The sequence below is a fragment of the Cephus cinctus genome, unplaced genomic scaffold (genome assembly GCF_000341935.2).
Source record: "Cephus cinctus unplaced genomic scaffold, Ccin1 Ccin1_scaffold1086, whole genome shotgun sequence".
In the NCBI taxonomy this organism is placed as follows: Eukaryota; Metazoa; Arthropoda; class Insecta; order Hymenoptera; family Cephidae; genus Cephus; species Cephus cinctus.
This window is the reverse complement of record NW_014333601.1, coordinates 208,997-229,688: the sequence shown is the minus strand read 5'-3', so window position 1 is coordinate 229,688 and position 20,692 is coordinate 208,997. Positions and strand designations below refer to the sequence as shown.

Below are 20,692 nucleotides of genomic sequence, written 5' to 3'. Positions count from 1 at the left end.
TATATTAATTTTTTCGAAATTAATTATATTATAAGTTAGCATTAAAAAAAATTAATATCATTACAAATTCTAATATATACCTGTCGATTGACTTGGTTTCCAAAAAATTATATTTTCACCTCATATTATTTTGATGTCTCAAAAATATCATGTGAGCAAGAGAAAGAAATAATTTATATATATATTTAATTTCCCATTTGAAAGTATATAAAGAACGAGCATAATGGCTGGTACGGAGCAGCGTTGCACGAGATACGTGACCATCGTTATTTCAAAAAATCTATACCAATAATTTTCATTAATCGATGAACATGCAAATTCGAATTTTATCACAGAATCGTCAAAATATCAATAGATATCGCAAATTGTAATATCATTGTACGAAAATCTAACGAGGTAAAAAAAAAAGGTCTCTTACGATGAATGTCTCGAAATTTCATTCTCCGATTCAGGATCCAATCAAAATAATGGATCTTACATAGAGGGGGCTTGAAGATTTTAACATCCCGTTAAAAGGTAAATCCAGCAATTTGGTTAAGCGAGACGTTAGGCTATCGTCGAAATGATATTTAGTATCGCGACAAGATTTACTTGGATTTATTTCAAATGGCATTCAACTATAGCGGATCGAGGATTCATTATATCCAGAGAGATTATTCATGAAATCGTAGAGTACCAGGATAATTGAATTGCCGGCTATAAAGGAAAAACAGGTTGTTCGAAAATTGCAAAAAGTTGCCGTCTTCCCTGAAAAGTTGACGGGATCCACTAAAATAACTTCCCAACTAGTGGATACGGCAGAAGCAGGGGTTGATATTTATACTTACATTAGATATAGAGAGGTTAGATGCAGGGGTAGTTGTACCTCGCAGTCACCTATAACTACATGTATACTAATAGCAATGGCCAAACAGGTCTGGTTGTTTTTTTACTTCCCCTCTTCCACTCCAGGTCGAACTAATTCGCTGGGTGAGGGTAGTGAAAACTTTAACTTCCGTCACCCTTAGTCTCAGCTACCCTCGACAGAATTTCTTTGGCTCGGCGACCCCCCAGAAACTTTCCCGACCTACCGACTCTGTGTAAGTCAAACGGGAGGCGTATAGAGAATAAAAAATTAATTGAAGGTTCGTCCCGAAAATCGTAATTTGATTTGAGAAAAATGTGATTTTAAATGTAGATCGCTCCGATGTTCATGAGATTTTGCCGAATAATGCCTGTATTGGCTCCGAGAGAATTAAATGTCAAACGATTGAAACAGATGGAGGAAAAAGATGGACGGACAAAGGATATCGAATAAAGGTGGACGAGTGATCCTTTGTGACGTATCCTTTGGACTCTATAGAATTTACAGATACGAGACGTTTCGATTGGGTCAAAGTTTATCGTTGGCTCTTTGTGACTGTGAAGTTCGAGATCGACCTTAATACCGGGGTATCCAAACATTTGGGAGGGAAATTATTTCGGCAAGAGAATCAGGACTGAGAAGGTTTAAGAACCGATCGGTTTAAACTGTCGCGTGCCGACGGTGTTTGCTATGTTCAAACAACGTAAATTCCTCCCCGATCAATTCACCCGTCATTTCGCCCACTCAGCCAATCCACATCTCTATTACCTGGTCGAATTTCTTCGTAAAGCAAAGGGCACGTTATCGCGATAAATAGTAGGCAGAAAATAAGTGTCAAGTCGATTGATATTAACGATGGGATTGTCTTTAAGTGAAGTAGAAGACATTCTTTATAAGTATTTCAAGTATATAAATATACGAGCAATTTTTAGTATACCTTGTGACGACAGTTTTTAACGGTGACGCACAAATAAATGGCACCGCGAGAAATAATTAATAAAATACTAAATTATTGGGCGCCAGGTATAACCAGAGTTACACCGCTGTCTCCTAAGGACACCCTGGCCAGCTGTTATGCGGTGGGGTCCTGGGTCTGGGAGACAATAAACGCAATCTGAAATCTAGGGAGGTTCGCTCTCAAAAACTACAACGAATAACCAATAAAGTTTTCAAAATTAAATACGGAACCACAATCTGGCCTGATTTATTCAAGACAATAAGAAAAAGAAATGGAACAACGGTTCCTGAACAAAATACACAAGGGGAAGAAATGGAACAACGGTTCCTATACAGAATATACACGCTTTACGCAGAACGGGACCGTAGATCCCCCAAGGGAATTATTTAAGCTGTCGGTCCCGAAGACCTATTGGCAAACTAATATCTACAAATTTACAGGACCTTAATATTCTACAAAAATATACATCGTACTTCATATTATACGGAAGTACACGCTATACCCCATTCCCCACAGAATATACAAGTCAAAGGATATTATACAGAATTTAACGTTAACGAGTGCTAACGGACTCACGATATCCTTGCGCTAAGGAAATGACTCCGCGAGGCGTGGACTGTATCGGCGGTAACGCAAAACCAACATTTGACCCATAAACGATATTAAATAGCACCGATCCTCCAGAGCGCCACCGATGAGCAATCCGCGGATACAATAATGATCGGGAATGCGTAAGGCACGACCTGCGTCACGGTCTATCTCTCATTCACGTAAATATGGTCAACTCACAAAAGCGTCACTCACCGCCCTCCTAGTCGCTCCAGATATCCCCAAGACACAATCTCTTTGATACTGGGTTCCTCAAGCGGTAGCAAAACGGCACGGTAGACTATACAATACTATAAAAATCTGACAAAGCTAGATCAAAACAATACGAGACTATACAAAGTTTATCAGACGAAAACACGTCTGTTCCTAGGCTCGGCCACACCGTGAGTGACGCTAAGAATTTCGAAAATCGGGAACCTTCCCAAGAGGCGCGCTGTAATACATTCCTTAGGCCAAGCTGATTGGCGGACCCATCGACTTCGCCAGAGCGCTCGCGATCTTCAATTGTTTTCTTCGATTCCGATAAAGTAGATCCTGGCATCTTTCGTGTTTGGGATGGCTGCACTGATATTTTCGGGAGGTGGGAATCACATCCACCTCTGCTCCCTCGATGGACGGCGCCAGGCCGTTACTGCAACTTCCGTATGCCCTCTGGATCGGGGAGACGCTCGCTGAATGTTCCGCGTAGCTGGCATCTTAGGGTGTGTGCTCCGGTCTGGCTGGCGTGTCGCCTCGCCAGCGCGCTCCACCAGGCCCGTGGTTGGCACTCTCGGGGCCCGCAGCATTCAAATTTTGAAAAGATCCTTCCGGATCCGCTTGAAAAATATAAAACACAAAAAAAACGTTCCCACGAGGGAAATAAATACAAATTCAACAAATAATATACAGTCCAACGCCACGAAATCCCTTCCCCACGCATAGGGCCCCACAATGTAGCCGGAAATTGCAGAATGTTACATTTTGTGGGGTGCATGTCGAAATGCCACGTCACAACCTATATTCGATACTGTAATGACTGGTACAAAAATTGTTTGCTTCTTTAATGCGTTGGGTTAATTAGATGGGATGCTGTAATTGAAATTAGAAGTACTATACACTGTCAATGATCAAAGTAATCGAATATGGAAAATTGAATTGGGTTACTTTCAATTTCGCATAGACATGAAATAGCACTTGGAGTATTTGACATATAATATTATGGATAAGAATTCTATTTGGGCAAAATTATTTTAGGATGAAATTTGGGTGATGAAAGCGATGAGAATAGTCAAGATTTTAATTGACATAAGGAAATTTTTTGTTGCCCTTATGTTAACAAATTGTGGCTATGTGTTTATATATGTGTATATCTATATCTATCACTGTTCTAGTAGTCTCTAATATCGAGTTGGATTTTTAATCGGATAAGGAAAATTTTGATGTTACTGATGGATTTATGAAAAAATGGAAATAAATGTGAAAAAATTATGAGAGAAGAAATTAAGGGTAGTGAATTATCTATTAAAACACGTGGGATAAATTTCATTTATTTCACCATTGACTGTCGTGAAATTTTATTTACCTGATACGACGTCAGTCTGTATGTTGGATAATGTAACACGATGTTCTATATCGTTTATTTATCAATTTAGGAATCGATATATATTTCTCATTCGTGCGTGATTGAATAATTCAATATCGAATCACCGAATAGCGGAACAGACTGGGGCGATGTTATCAACGAAGGAATTGTTTGATTTAATACACAGTGAAGTGTGTCCGTGATATATAGTCAAAGTTCAGTCTCTGCTCTTTGAGGGCACCCAAAAATTTCCGTGATCAGATCGCCGTGAAAGATCACGTGATTATTGTCGATCAATGAAAATACTGGAACAGGGTTATAAAAATGAATGTAACAGGAGGGGTAAAAATGTTATTTTTATCTTATCAAAGTCAAATTAAAAAATTTTTATGTAATTTTAGTGAAAAGTAATGACCATCAATCGTATCTCGTTTGAAAAGTTCATTGCCGATTCCCTAACGCTTAAATGATGCCGTAGGGCCCCCGAACTCATGTCGACGCTACTGTAAAGTATATAAACTGTTTTCCACATCGGTCAAGGGTCGACGAATATGTCAGAAAGAATTCATTCGCGAAGTAAATTTAACAGAACTATTAATTATTATATTTAACTAAAAACAGCTCTGGATCTATATATAGTATATGATATACATAAGCATGTGGTAGACACACGTTACGAATTGCTGCGGTTCGGATTATCAAGGAAAATGAAAAAAGCTCGTTAAGCATCGTCAATGCGGATGGATAATTAATTATGCCCATTCCCACGCGAGATACAAGATTAATATTTTTTTTTCACATTATTGATGTAGTAGATAAAAAAGTTTTATTTCAGAAGAATCATTATTTATCTGAATTCAAAAATTTTGTAAATACAGTAAAAAAAAAGAATTGTTCAATACTTTTCGCTACTGCTAACGCGTAAACGAGTTATTCAGTTTCGAAACTGCGAGCCGTGCACTCGCCATATTCACACATGGATTTTCATTCCTTATGACTTTTAGAATTTATTATACCGCCATTTACCTCTCCTGCCCCTCAAGCAGCCGTTCCCCACATTTTGCACATTTCGCACAATGACGTCCGCCACAATCGAGAACTGGCAATAGAGACTAGTACTAGGGCACGTCAATGGTGCTGACGGTGATAGTAAGGATGACAGCAAATAAGTAAAGCGAAGGGGATGGTTAAAGAAAGAAAAGCAAGCGTCGGCGGTGGTCCTTTGTATATGGAAAAAAAAAGAAAAAAAAAATGGCAAAACGTCAAAACATTAATACGCAAAAGATCGAGGTAGACTATATCCCCTGCTGATATTCAAGGGATGATTCCGGGGTGGCGAGTCGATTTAAGAAAGCTGATCATCCCCTCCAGTTCGCGATAAAGAAACGATAAAATATCGTGTTACTCGCTTCGCGTGAATATTGCTTCTAATATAGAGTCTATAAATAACACGGCCGTAATACAGTTCCCGTTGTGTACCCATTTCGCCATAGCTTTTGAAGGGTCGCTGCCGCAGGAGAAGAGGAAGTGTGTGTATCAGGGGATGAAAAAGTATAGCAGAGGTAGTAAGGGAGGAAGAAAGAGCGCAACACTGACAAGAGGGATGACGACGTCAACGAGTAGTAAGCGTAAGTGCGTCTATACTATACCTATGTGTAAATGCGCAGGCGTTCAGTAGGGGTGTCATATAAAAATCAAGGCTGGAAACCGTTTTCTCATCCCCATTTCCCATCCCCGATGCGATCCTTATACACGTATCCACATACGCGAGCACACGAACGACTTTCGCGTACAATAACCTACAATATAGTCCCGCACTGGTCTCGTACCCGACGTCGCCACGTTGAAGGAGCTCACGGCACGTCCACATTGACACGTGGGCGCCATTGTTTTCCAGTCGCTCGTAGGTAAAGAAGAGGGGAAGAGTAACGCCAAGCGTTAAGGCTGCTTTTCCTTTTGCCGTTGACATTGACGTTACGTTGCATCGTCGTTCTCTTTCTCGTTCCACAGAGAGCGCCACTGTCGCTCGCTGCGCCACCAAATAGATCCTTACTGTACTACTCGTTCTCTCAAATGCGGCTTCGTCGCTTCGTGACTTTACGGATGGGTGGATAATAATATACGTCTCGCTTGGAAAATTTCAGTAGTTTTCGTAGACGAAACAATCTCGGGAAATAATCTCGTTTGCCTTTCAGGATTCCTAGATGTGGTCTGTGTGTTAGTAACCGTTCGAGCGTTTCCAAGAAGGGATTCTATTGCCTGGCGTATTGCACGACGACGCGAGGGGGGTTAAGGTAGGAGGCAAATGCAAGCGCGCACAATGCTTCGTGACCTTTGAAGGACATATAGAGCAGAGAACACTATGACACGTGGACCGGTAAAATATTATCGGTTATCAATAGCCGTCACACGGCGATATCGTAAAGTTTCTCTCTTCCGTTATAGACTACGTACGATGTGTTTTGCGAGTCCCTAGTGCGCTCGTATATACGTGTAGTCACGTGTTCCTCTGTAATTCCAGATGCTAAAAGAAGTAAACGAAGAATGAATTTCTTGGTTTAGTCATACTTATCCTTAAGTTCCATGAAACTGTCGTATGCTGGGAAAGCATGTTACATTTTTCGAGGACCGAGAATGTCTTTAAACAGATAACTGAAAGATTATTGAATTTTCTATCGTCTCTATATAACACGTGTATAACGATGCTGGGGAAATAGCTTGGGTCCCTGTTTCCGTAAACTGTACTATGCTTAGGCCTCAGAGTATGTTATGGTCGTGCAAAAAGGGTAGCCCTCGAGAGTGGTTCAAGGTATCCTTGTAATCCGCCATGAGAATTTACATTGCAATCGTGTATACAGACTGTCTGCGTGCAGACTCGTGCACGTGTGGCACTTACCTTTATCTGGAAGGTTCAAAGAATAAAATGCCGGAACATAGCGAGACGGATTTACATATGCGACAGCGAGTTGATTCGAGAAGGCAAAGAAGAAATATAAAAGGGATACGAAAAAAAATGAAAAAGTGTAATAACGAAGTATCGAATAATCCTGTTGAAATTTTATAGCGAGGAACTTGCACTGAAGATGGAGAAGGGTCAGTGTGTTAAGGGATGTTTGACCTCAATTACTTCGTGTTCTTTCGCGTCCACTCTTCCGTCAAGACGCTGGGGTGAAGTTCATTTTCTTTATTCCTCAAAATTTTCATACCAGTTTCCGAGTGCAAGAAATTTCTAATGACGTCACATATTCTTTTATACGGAACGCACGTGGCTTAAGGTTATTCATTTTTTTTATTCTTGTCGTAATTGTTATTTATATTGCACATATTTTTTATCTTCTATTGACAATTTGTAGCTACGTATATATATCGCTATATACAATAAGCAGCAGGACATTAATTTCTCCATGAAGGCGTCGGAATCATAAATGCCAAACCAATATTATGAAAGTTATAAAAATAGGTTAGGTATGGAGAGGGACGGTGACACGTGATCATTATGATTACGAAAGTTCGTAAAAGACAATTTTTTTTTTTCATATGGAATATTCGAAGAAAGCAGGACCGTTTCTGTGACCCAAAATAAGTTTCTCGTAAAATTAAAATGTAAACAGTGATGATATGCGTGAGGAATAAGAATTGACATTTTATGTAATGCAGGTATGAGTAAGGCATAGAATATAGTTATACACATAAAGATACGATGCGTCTTGCATAAATTTATTTCTGATTTGCTGTCGCTATCGTTTTTACGAAGTCATGGAAATGATTTGATTTTTCAATAAGTACACGGAGAAAATGGAGCCGACGGGATAACTAATGAATATTATCCTCCCTTTAACCCTCAACTACACAGGTCCAACTCTAGGAACACAATTTACAAGCTGAGCTCTGTGAGACCTCAAATTGTGGAGGTCGATTGTAGGGCTACTAAAACGAAGAGAATAGATCAAAAGTAGAGCTTTACGTCGCTCTTCTTTTAGCTTAAACAAATTTAATGAACAATTATCAAGCAATAATTATCTAGTAGATTTTATTGAGTTCGTTAAAAATTTACTTAGAGACAAATTTGGCAGGTGGGCTAAACGTAAGATTGGTTAGGTCTTTGAGACCGCGTGTAGTTACGGGTTAAGGTTTGCCTTTAACACGTGAATAAGTATTGAAAGGAAGACATTAAAATGTCAAAGTAATTACAATGCGTTGTCGTAATGATGATACGACGATTAGAAGCAGAGGTAGAAATCCGTACTGGTTCCAAAGTACTATGAACTTCTACCACTGCGCATACAGAATTCTCTGTACTCCTAATTAAAATTGCCGACCCTCATTTTCTCTGTGTAATCAATGGATGAATTTCCCAATAAGTCTAGCATTATTAAAGTTCATGATCGAAACAAATCGAATAATTAACTGGATTTTCTATCCTCGTGGAAATTCATAAAATGTAAATGAACGACTTGCTAACAGGAAAGACCATTAAAATTTATTGATAAGAACAATAATAATAATTGTCGTTATCACAAGACAATAAAAAAATTGTATTAAAGCGATAAAAAGGAAAAATAATGTCTTTCCTTCCTGGATTTTCTTGAGTGATTGAAAAAAATAATTTAATCAATCTTATTAAAATTAATTACCCCACTGAACATTCTTTTAGTTAAATTTCCTACTCGACAGTAGGTGCTATCAGTCTCGTTGGGATAAGCTATGTGAACTTGGCACCCGACTTTGGAAAATCAAATTTTTTTTTTACAGACTTATAGATTTAGGTATGTAGTTGTTTGTAGTACCAATTTTTTCGTTTGTAGTAGACCCAAAAAAAAGTTATAGCATCATACAAAAACCCCATCCACCGACTTTGAAAAAAATAAAATCTAATCACTGATTCTTGCAGAGAATCGTTTGTAGTTGATTGTAGTGAAAGAATTTCCGTTTGTAGTAGCATAGAAAAAAAATTAGAAATTTTTTTTTCTTCAAATTATTTGTAGTCGTATATAAGTAGTAGCTTCGTTTCGTTTGTAGTTGTTTGTAGTAACGTCTATTTCGATTGTAGTAGGTTTGTTTCGTTTGTAGTTGTTTGTAGTAACGCCTATTTCGTTTGCAGTAGCTTCGTTTCGTTTGTAGTAGGTTTGTTTCGTTTGTAGTTGTTTGTAGTAACGTCTATTTCGTTTGTAGTACCTTTGTATTGTTTGTAGTTGTTTGTAGTAACGTCTATTTCGTTTGTAGTTGTTTGTAGTAACTACAAACAAAAGAATGTCATTCCAAACAACTACAAACGAAACGAAGCTACTACTTATATACGACTACAAATAATTTGAAGTAAAAAAAAATTTCTAACTTTTTTTCTATGCTACTACAAATGGAAATTCTTTCACTACAATCAACTACAAACGATTCTCTGCAAGAATCAGTGATTAGATTTTATTTTTTTCAAAGTCGGTGGATGGGGTTTTTTTATGATGCTATAACTTTTTTTTGGGTCTACTACAAACGAAAAAATTGGTACTACAAACAACTACATACCTAAATCTATAGGTCTATAAAAAAAAATTTGATTTTCCAAAGTCGGGTGCTAAGTTCACATAGCTGTTGGGATAACTTGAATCGGTAGGATAGGGGCGACGAATAAAATAAAAAAATTTTTAAATCACATACGTAACTGTGTACATGTACATATACAGACCGTGTGTGCATTAAGTACGTACGTTACAAACGTTGGCTGGCACGGTTATTAGGTTATGATCGCTTTTAAGGATTACGTTAATTTTACGATATTAAATTTTAAGTGGATACAGGAGGGTTCGTAGTTTGAAAATTAGTGTGTAATGTAATAAAGTAAATTCTGATAGTGTTAGCGAGAGGAATCTTGTATAGTCAATTAAGAAAGAAATCTGAGTGTACAGGGGGTACTGGATTACGCAGCAAATGGGTTTATCGTTGTAGGCCAAAAAAAAGTGTAACAGATATTTATTCTTCCGTGCGTAACGACGTGTGTAATAGAAAAAATGGCGTCATCGACATAAGTAGAAGCAATACAAATGATACGAAGAAAAATACATGCTGAATGGCAGGTGATAACAAAAAATCGAAAGGACGTGATAAATAACAGGGGAAGGTGGGGAGAGTAGGTAAATGTACAGGGAATTACGAATCCAGTTGAAATTAAACTCTGGAGAGAAGCCGAATGAAATTGCATTTTAAAGAATGTCTGTTAAAACGTGCTTAATCGGTAGTCTAACTCGAATAAATTTTTCAGTCGTTTCAACAGATCGATCAATGTCATCGGACACGATAATAATTGTTTGTCGAGGTATTTTTATGCGAGGAACGTTAAATATGTTCCAATACGTAGATCGTGCTTGAAAAATTTGTATTACGCGATACGACAATGTACGATCAGAAACAGATCTTGTAATAATGCGATTTCTTCTCTTTCTGTTACAGTGAAGAAGGCGAGGTTCGTCGGGGTCCAAGGTTTGTCGCATTATTTTTATTTTTTTTTTTATCATAGCATGAAAAAAAGCGGCCGGATGGATACTTGACGTACAAATCCGGCACTCGTTGAACTAAGTAATTACTTTTTTTCTTAAAAAAGGTTTTTTTCGTCCTGGACTTTTTTTTCCACTTTGTCAATTCACGCAGAATGTTCTGTATACATATATACACATTTTTTTGGAGATAGGGTAAATTGTGTATTGGATCTGCCGTAATCTTTAGCTATGGTTATAGGGAGGTGATGGTGAGAAAAAAAAATATATTTTGGGATAATGGAAATTGGCTTGGGAGATATTTGAAATTTGGTTCAGAACTAGGGACTGATTTTAAATAGGCGCTCTATTTTGTATCGAGGAAAAGATTTTTGAAGCGATTCTATTTTTAGAGTGCAATTGAATTTTTGGTGGTATGGTATTAAATATTAAATTTATATTCGGAAAATTTGATGCTCGTAATTTTTCAAAATTTTTGTAATACTACATACACAGGCTCGTGATGTTGAATAGTCTTTGTTTGATTAGATTAGGCTAGAATTTCAATGCTGAAAATTCAAAAGTCAGTTTAAAAAAAAGTTTCTAGCTTTCATGTTTGAATGCCCCAGTATGTCTTTGGTCTTCGAATGATAAATTTGAGATGCTTATGTACCGGGTTATTCAGCACAAACGCCATCGCTTGAAGTTAGCCGCACCCCATTTCATTCAGATGGTGAAAACTCAGGTGGTATTCTGGCTGAATGACTGGGTATGTAGTTACTTTAGTGTTTATGACGTAGGCGGCTGTACGTCAGATGCTTTTACATTTATTTGTATATTCATATATTACAAATGCTATAACAATATAGTTAATTGTATTGTTATGTATTGAGTTTAATTAAACTTCTTTTTCATTTTGTGGAAAATTTCCAACGCTTTCCAAAACTGGGAATTTTTGTCCGATTAACCCAACCGTTTCGGTGTAATCGGCCAAAAACAATCACAAACGAAATGCGCAATTTACGTACCAAGCAAACAATTCACGCAAGCGATTTTCCAAATCCAGCCTAATTGCTGTTTCAAAGTTAATCAAAGTATCTTCGAATCAATCAGCTCTTTCGCAAATCAGTTATTTCATTCCTCCGTATATCGAATATTTCTTAATCATACCACGTTAGTTCTGAACCAACAACGATTTTAACGTATTTAACGAAATAGTCCCTTTCTAAACCGACCTGTTTCTCTTTAACAATAACAACATTATCTCAAATCAATCATTTTCTTTCGAAACCAAAATTAGCTTCCCAAATAGTTCAGTATAACAAACCGTCTCAGTCAGACTTTTTTTTCAAACCGGCGCATGCGCGAGCAGCAAATTGTTTAATATTCTTGTTCTCTAAGAGACTCTGGCGTAATCAAGAAATAAGTTTAGCTTCGTTCCGTCGAATAACTTTTATTCCACGTAATACTGACGATCGTCAACTAATGGTTTGGCGGACACGAGAGAAACTTTTATTCCAGCGCGGAAGTTTCGCTACGATATTATCCTTTGACAGAGAGAAAAAAAAATAATTGTTTCTATAGGACAAGGGAAAATGAATGAGCAAAACCTTGTGATTTCGTATACAATAAATTTTACGTGAACAGCGAACGACATAAAATCTCTAGAATTTGTGAGGTCGATTCTTATTGAAATTTTGGACGTATGCATAATCACGGAGAAAAATGTATAGTAATTTCTAGCGCAGTGGTTAGTATTTGGACGTGAGAAATATCTAGTGACTATTACGACAATTCTAGTAAGTTTGATTAAGTAAACTAGTGAAATTTATAATCGCAATGGTAATTTTCGAAAATATTTCTGTCGATGCCAATGAAAATTTGTTGCTTAAATATCCACAATGATACAACTAGATATTGCACTGGCACTTACTACGTGTATATAAAGTAATATCGTAAATTCTTATTAATTGATTGTTCCCAATTCTTTAACAATGCCAAACAAGCGTGACAATCGGGCTGGTCAATTATTATTTACGGTTTGATGGATTCGCGTGCGAAACGTTACCCTTGCGTGACGTCGAGATTCTGCATATCTATATGTATATTTATTTTGTTCTTTGTAGTATAGATTATGCTGTTATGCAAGATGGCTGGATATGTAGATTTTTTGTTTATCATGCGAAAACGAGTTTTAAACGAGGTACGGACGTTATACATTGATAAAAATGCAGCTATCCACTGTATGACGTGTACCGGTTATATTTATTCTATTAAAATTGCCTATCAGCGAGCGAGCATAGATAAGAAGCTAATTTGAAATAAAAAAAAAATATATTCATCCGATATTTGATCCATGCTGATTCTTTTATTTATTTGTTTCTAACGCGACAAGTTTTTCGAACTGTCAAACGGAATTTGACGTATTTTTCTTTTTAAGTCTAACCGCGCGTATATTTATACACATATATTTTTGAATAAGGCTGAGAGGACACTCTCGAAATGGAAGTATGTGCGCGGGGATAAAATGGGTAATGATATACGATCCTATGTTTTTCTCACAGAGTTGAGCTTCTTTCAGACGATATATTGTGTTTACAATAAAGACACCCTGTAGGTACTTTTCTACGGCTGGTTCGAGAACAATGCTCATATGTCTCGAGTATCCTTGAAATATATCAGATTTTTTTTTCTACGTTGTCGATATACAACTTTTTCGTTTGACTACTTTTTTTCTCTTTATTATTATTTTTTTTTTTTTATCAGACCCACCGAGCATATCGGCCAATCGTCGTCAAGTATCAATTTCGGGATTGAATTTTATTCCGATGAAAAGACGCGGTATATACAGGAGTGAGAGAAAAAGTAGATAAATTGAATTGTTAAGGTATTTCTTTCTATTGACATTAATTTTTTCTTCAACCATTTTTTTCAATGGTTTTTTTTAGCGCAACAATTCAACACGTACGTCACGCTGAAGCTGCAGAATGTCAAGTCGACCACAGTCACCGTGAAAGGGGCCAATCCATGCTGGGAACAAGATTTTCTTTTGTGAGTGAGCTTGAATAAGTTTGAGAGAAGATTGAATAAAGACTGTGACGTTTCTTGAGTCACTGTACAAGGACGGTGGATTTAAAAAAAATTAATTTAATTGATATTTTAATGACTTTTTATTAAAGAGTAATATTTTTTTTGGATTTTCTTAAGATGTTCGTAATTTAATTTTCAGTTGGCAACGTCCATACATCAATACCGAGTATTATAGTAACTTTGGATTATGTCTCTGCACGATATAATATATTCATTTGAAAATCATTGAACCATATTCAAAATATAATTTTAAATTCTATTCTAATCAAAAGTTACAAGGGTGAATTCGAGCTCGTTACAACTTTCCATTAAAAAAGGGATAAAAATCCTCAAAGTAATTTCAGTACAATCTCCGAACCAATCAGAAGTCACTGATAGGAAAATAACTGTCATTTTCCACCAATCATAATTTAATAACACGTTATTCCTATTCCCGTTCGTAAATTCTCTAAAAAAAGTGGATTTTTCAAAATCTCTTTGTCGGGTGATAATTTGAAAAATCGATAAAATTACGTATTCTGCTCTACGAAGAAACATTCTTAAGATCTCCCCAGGGGTCCGTTTTTTTTTTTAAGTATTTGAGAGAATTTTCAAAATTTCCATATTTTCTATTAGCCCCATTTTACATTCATACGTGATAATCTCATATATCGTGTATCTAGTATGTTAAATTACTTATCTTTGTAATTATATATATATATATATACATATGTCTAACACAGCGAAACCAACGACGTGAACACAGGCCTGCTGGTCGAGGTATGGAGCAAAGGGATGCTGTGGGACCGAGCACTGGGCTACCATTACATCCCATTACCCGACGTGTCCTACTCGAACGAGGTAACAACAAAGTCAAATCCACGCCAAGTCCCACTTGACAAAAGACAACAAGAATCGTCAGACACCATACTCGACACCAACAGCAACACACAGCTACCGGAAGTCATGGACACGGTACAAGAACACGAGAGAGAAGACACGCTTGCATATGCTTCACTTTCGGCTAAATAAGAACCCCAAACGATAAACCAATCATTTGGACCGTGAGAATTGGACAAATTTTTTTTTCGTCGCCAAGCAAATCCATTATACGTATATATATATTTTATCTTTATACGTTTGCGTTATCTTCAGATACAGTCTACCATACAGTAATAACGTAGAGTGAGTGGCGTAAATATAAAATGAATAATTTTATTTTTTTATTTTTTATTAATATCAATCACGCCGTAATGCTGTGCTTGTCATTTTTCATTTATTTATTAGTTACTCAAGTTCCCGTTGGACGAAAGTGGAGCTAGTGGTTACGCATGTATTACTCAGCCGATCGAGCTAGTCGATGAAAGTGTTTTACACTCGCTCGATTGGGTTTCACGAGGAAATCCTCTTAGCGTTGAATACACTCTTGAACGTACGTATCTTCTGCGAGTGTGGATCGAACTGAAAGAGAGAGAGAGAGAAATTTCGGGGGGGGGGAAGAGGGAGGGAGAGAGAGAGAGGGAAAACCATATCTCAGCCACCTGTCCTTCCTGTCACCCACCAAATCCTACTTCCGTTTTACCTTCCCCTGCTCCCTTCCTTCATTTTCCCCCCCATTCATTATGACCCCCTGGCACAGCATTTTCTCTGGAATCAATTAAAAGCTGCTCCTTCAGCAGCGCCGATACTCACCGTAGGTATTTAAGAACGTGCGTTTCGTCGAGTCTCGAACATTCTAGAAGTCGGCAATAACGAATATAAAAATGTTAATTGCTCGTTGCCGTTAGGGTCCTCAATGATAAATACGTATTCGCTTTAAGCAATTTAATTAGTATTATTTTTTGCTCTCCAAGTTTCATTGGGAATTAGAGGAGACTCCTCGTAATTGGCCACTGTTTTCTCCCCGACGTTTCGAAGCGCTTATAAAAATGAGGCTTTCGGGGAATGACGTGTTAATTTTTTCGGGGTTTCTCAGGGTCTAATATATATATTGTTGAAATGAGGAATTTTTTGGGTAAAACCAAGCGAACGATCTCATCGACCTCGATTAAACGTCTCATTCAGACTGGCGCCGATAATCGGAGCGGTCTGGTCGATAATTTTAAGATTATTAACGTCAATGCCTGCCTGGGGATGGGACTGGGTAGCTGTAATTTTCCTGACTCTGTATCGTCTACGTAATCACTTTGGATTATTCCCGTAACCAATATGACCTACCTATACCTAAACTCGTCACAGAATATTCATCATCCGATCTGTTGTTGACTACGAGTGAAAATTAGTGATCGAATGGAAAATCAAAAATTTTTTTTTTCAAAATCGCATCATTATCCATACCCGTTATTCCGAACCAGTGACTCAAATACGGTAACCACGGACTTGATACAAAGTACAGGTAAATCCAGCCACCCTCAACCGCGGGTGAAGCTGATCGCGAGCGAGGGAGGAAGAGGTTAAAGACGGATGGGAAAATGAGGGGGAGATATTAGAAGGAAGAAAATAGGCTCAACCTTGGAAGGTTTGACGGAAACCTTAAATTTTCGACTCGGGATCAACTTCGTTCTTTAATCCCTTCCTGTCGATATCAGGCTACGTTTAAACACAGTCTGCCACTGCACCCTCCTTCAGCCTTGCCGTCTCTAATAATCATCCCAACCCTCTACTCGCCCGCCTACCTCTACACCCCCCTTTTAATACCAAACGATCTTCTTATTCCCTCGTCACCGTTTTGGTTTCCGTTATTTCAACTACAACCTCAAAACAAGGGCAGGGGGTTGCGTGTACGTTTTCGCCCCTGAAGTCCATTCCTTTATTTTTCTCATTCCTCAACCTTGATTCCGTTCAGCCTTATCACGTCAAGTACCACAACCGTCCTATTCCAGTCACTACCCCTATTTCATCTGACGTCACACTCGACACGTAAAACCCGTCAATGCACGTAATGAGACATTCTGACAACATTCTGATCCTAAATTCCCTGTTTTACCGACGGACCAATCGCATCTTAAACTCCCAAGGAGACGATCGTAGGTTGAAAATTGCAAGTGGTAAAGAAGGTTCGAGTATCAAGTCCAAATTTTACTGTTGAGCGAAAACTTTTTCGAGTCCAAATCCCAAAGAACCTACCGTCAAAACGAATTCAGCTTTGCAATAATATAAGGCAGCAATTGGAAAAGAGCGGCAGGTTGTTATTCTTTCGTAAGAGCTTCAACCGTCCCATGCTTATCCGCTCTTAAGATCGAGTAAGTCTCCCCAGGGACGGATGGATTATCGGAATTTATCCGACGCCCCGGGGTCGGCGAGAATATATCGCGGGGTTGACGAATGTTTCATTTCCATGATTCCTGGAGTATTACTTCCTCGTGGGAACGGAGTCTCGTCTGCAACCTCGTCTTCGTGGTTCCTGGAGAAATTAGATCAGAGGATTTCGTTGTTCGTGACGGGTCCTTCGCTTGGCTCGAGGATCCAACTGTAAACCAGGGAACACCCGTCCATGCTCTCTGCACTCCTGTCTCATCGCTCTTAACCCCCCGCGACCCTCTTCGTGCGATGACGTCACCTGGCAACAAGCCAACTCGGGACGCTCAATGAAACAGCCGAATCGTTAGGGGCGCAGGGGTTGGGAAACTTTATTGGTGTAACGCGTGAACACATGCCAGCCATTTTTTTTTCTCTTCGTCTCCAGGTCAACGACCTCGACCGAGCACCAAAAGTCACGTTGTCACCGAGATCGTTATCGAAAATATTAATCGCGACTCGGGTCCACTCAGGCACATCCGGTTTGACCAGCTGGAGTTGCTTCGTAGGAAAGTAGACGTCTTTGTCAGGAAGTCGCGAGGAGAGAGATACGTGGACTCCAAGCAAGGATGGGAAGAAACGGGTACGGTGGCTCCATCTCGTGGGGAAAATCTGGGTCAGGTCTGGCTTAAAATATTCATAAAGCCGCACACGCGAGATCCACACGGCCGGGAACGTTCGATTCGTATTAGAAATGCGCTGACTGAGGTTTGTCAAGTAACTCCTAGTGGGTAGCAAGTAGCGGATCGCCGTCTATACCAGCCGCAATTCTAACCCTTTTCCATCAGTTTCATCCTTGCCCCTTTCTCCTCCGTCACGGACCATTCCAACGAACTACTCGGGGCCTTGACAAAGCTCTCACGCACCTACCACCCCCCTCGTCCTCAGCTATTGAGACCCGTCGATCCTGTTCCCTGGGACTTCCTGTACTCTTGGCTCTGCTGAGCTCATCCCACCCACCCCCGTTTACCAGCCTTGTCATTTTTTCGTTTAAAAAAAGACGCACGCTACATTACCAGCCAGGGTAAACATTGCTGGAACAAAAGGCCTTTGTGAAAGGGCAAAGCAGGATAACCAGTTAGCGAATAATACTCCGTGTTGCGAATCGATTAATCAAGTAGACCCAGTAGCGCTTCTGAGGTCTCACGTTGACCGTGCCTGCGGGACCGAGTGATTTATTTTATATTTTTTAAAATTATTATTGTCCCGAAGAATCTCACGGGATCGATCCTCGGCTCGGGTAGTCGCTTTCCGACCGTGACTGAGGCACGACCCTTATCGATCGTGTCTTTTCAAGCAAAAACTGTCTCCTCGACGAATTCACCGAGAAGGATTCATATTCGTTAAGAAAGAATCTGGGGTACCTGTGCTATTCCTGAAGTCTGACAAGACCTGGTCCAAGTGCTTGTAAGACCTAGTTAATTCTGCAAACGGTATTTTTGCGTGTAGTCGAACTACCGGATGACTGGTGACGTGATCTTATCATGAGGTCGCAAGACTCGAATCCTTCGGGTACTGGTTGACACGTCATAACGTAATCAGAGCGTCGCGACGTCGTTTAGTGTATTATCCGAATCTGATCTACCCAAAGAGACTTGGGTCCGGTATCAATCTTAGGTCCAATAGTGAAATACGTGAGTCTGGGATTTCCGGTCGGGCTTGGGATTACTTGCTCGTTCCGATTGGCACATACCTATTGAGACGTCACACGGGGTATATCTTATACAGTAAGATCGGCTTTCGCTTAGCTTTATACCAAAGTATGACGTTATGCTTCTGAAAGGAATGTTTAGATGGCAATCTCGGACGAGGATCCAGAGTAACCGTATTGCTTTCTACGCAAACAGCGGTGGGCGGAAAGTAGACGAAGAAGCCGTTCATCCTCCAATATCCGCTCCATATTTTCAGCCACGCAGTGTTAACCACTTTGGGAGCAAAGATCACTACGTCATACGTAGGCGGTCCTGGATGGAATATTCCCCACGTTATTGTTACCTCGTACAACGTACGCCACCCGAACGTTACTTACGTAATGGAGAACGTACTTTTTTTTTTCGGTCACGTGGTTAAGGGTTCGGGAGAAATTAGTTTTTCTTGCGCAATTTTAGGGTTAAGAAAATCGGCGGGAAAAGTCTTCCTGTTTAAAACTCTCAGCATGCGCGTTCCGAGGATCCACCGAATTGACCCTTGTGCTTATCTACTTCCGGCAGAATGCTATAACGATCTGGGACAAAGATTTTAGTGTTTTAAGGTTGAAGGGCTGAAAATGGCCATTTTTGGTCTACGAATTTTTTTTATTTGTCCAGGCTTGAAATTCGAATCAACCCTTGCGTCTGTCTTTGTAGATCGAGCGGATTTCAATGTTAGCCTGATTAGAATGCCGGAACAGATTCTAATCTGGGGAACGAACGTGCGTGCTGGACTAATTTGCTTCCCGTGAGATTTTAACTTAGGTCTGCTGGAAAGGGAACGTCAGCGTGACGACTGACGCGATGCTGGCAGTTGATTTCATGTAAAATAGCTGACGCGGATTCACCCCACGTCATTATCCGGGCAGAATCATCGCCGAGTGATTGGACGGATATCGTTAGTGGGTAAGTTATTGGCCAGGTCGGAGGATCGGCTTTACTAGGACTTCTAATAATAGGTATACATTCTAGCTGGTCTAGGGACTGTGAACGGGCCACCCCTGTTCGAGGTCATTCGTTTCCGTTTAAAGTAACCCTTACTCCGGGGGCTTGTCATTAATCCTGGCCTGACGATAATACCGGCTCTCTCTCTCTCTCTCTCTCTCTCTCTCTCTCTCTCTCTCTCTCTCGCTTTTCCTTAGTTAAATTTTTCAGCACATTTTCATCCCCTAAAAAAATTTTTCGTTATGCACTAAATGTGGATTTTTGAAATTTTTCAAATAAATATACAATATACAGTTCGTGCTTTTATCTGCACTGGTTTCTTGGCTTCTCTCACTGTCTCCTTCGTATACACATTCCACCACCCCATTTGCAACCAGGTAATACGAATTCATAATTCTGGAAAATTTATCAAAAAATTCGCAGACTTTTTTTTTCTGCACTTTTTGAGGGTAAATGAAATTTTTGCCTCCCCCCCCCTCTTCTTCGCGGTTTTTTTTCACAGAACACCACAGGGTGGTACCTCGAAATTAATTACTCTGTATTCCTGGAGGGGTTTCGGTTAGGGGTAGTAACGTGGACCGTGTAAAATTGAACAACACATTTATCTCCAGAGCGTAGTTGGTCCAGAAGGAATGCTAAGGAGTAATTCGAAAGGCGGTCGTGAAACCCTGACCTTCTCACCCTTTCTCCTCGACCGTGCGCCATCTTGCCACAGGATCATAATTCATTGGGCAATATTCGGAACAAACAAATCCATTCAATGGAAACGGGTGCTTGGGGAATGTTTCTTGCTTTCATGCAAAATCAAAATTGAGAAAAGTTCAACTGCCAAAAGGTTCCGCAAAGGTCGAGCGGCGACTTTTTTTTTATGCTCGGGACTTTTCGAACTTGAGGAAAGTTTAAAAGTTGTTACGATATTCGAAAAAGGTTGTGAAAAGTCATCCATTCCGACAACTGCTGCCAAAACTGATAGATACAATCAAGATAACGCGAAAAGGTCAAAGGGCAGGTCGAATAAAATTGATAGATTAACTTTCCTCACTTTAAAATCTTATTACAAACTCATTTCCACCTTTTCGATTATTCGCTTTGAACATTCAAATTTTCCCGCCTCGGGCCAATTAACTAACGCGAGCCTGCGTTGCGTAATAACAAGGCGCGTCTTCGTGGCGACGATCTACTTTCAACGTTGTCACTATTGACCGACCTCGTCTCCACTATTTGGCCGCCGTTAACTGAAAATCAATTTTGGAAAAG

The 20,692-nt window shown here is 39.4% G+C and overlaps 1 protein-coding gene across 1 annotated transcript in view; it reads left to right on the top strand.

Annotated features, from left to right (window-relative positions):
* The first annotated feature begins 10,148 nt into the window (after positions 1-10,148).
* The window catches only part of LOC107272002, an 89,642-nt gene continuing 79,098 nt past the window's right edge, over positions 10,149-20,692 (top strand). Inside the window, exons 1-4 of the mRNA XM_025089282.1 lie at positions 10,149-10,279; positions 10,414-10,443; positions 13,385-13,487; positions 14,249-14,480. Coding sequence (XP_024945050.1) covers positions 10,174-10,279; positions 10,414-10,443; positions 13,385-13,487; positions 14,249-14,480 — 471 coding nt within the window. The 5' untranslated portion in view covers positions 10,149-10,173. The remainder of the gene's footprint in view (positions 10,280-10,413; positions 10,444-13,384; positions 13,488-14,248; positions 14,481-20,692) is intronic.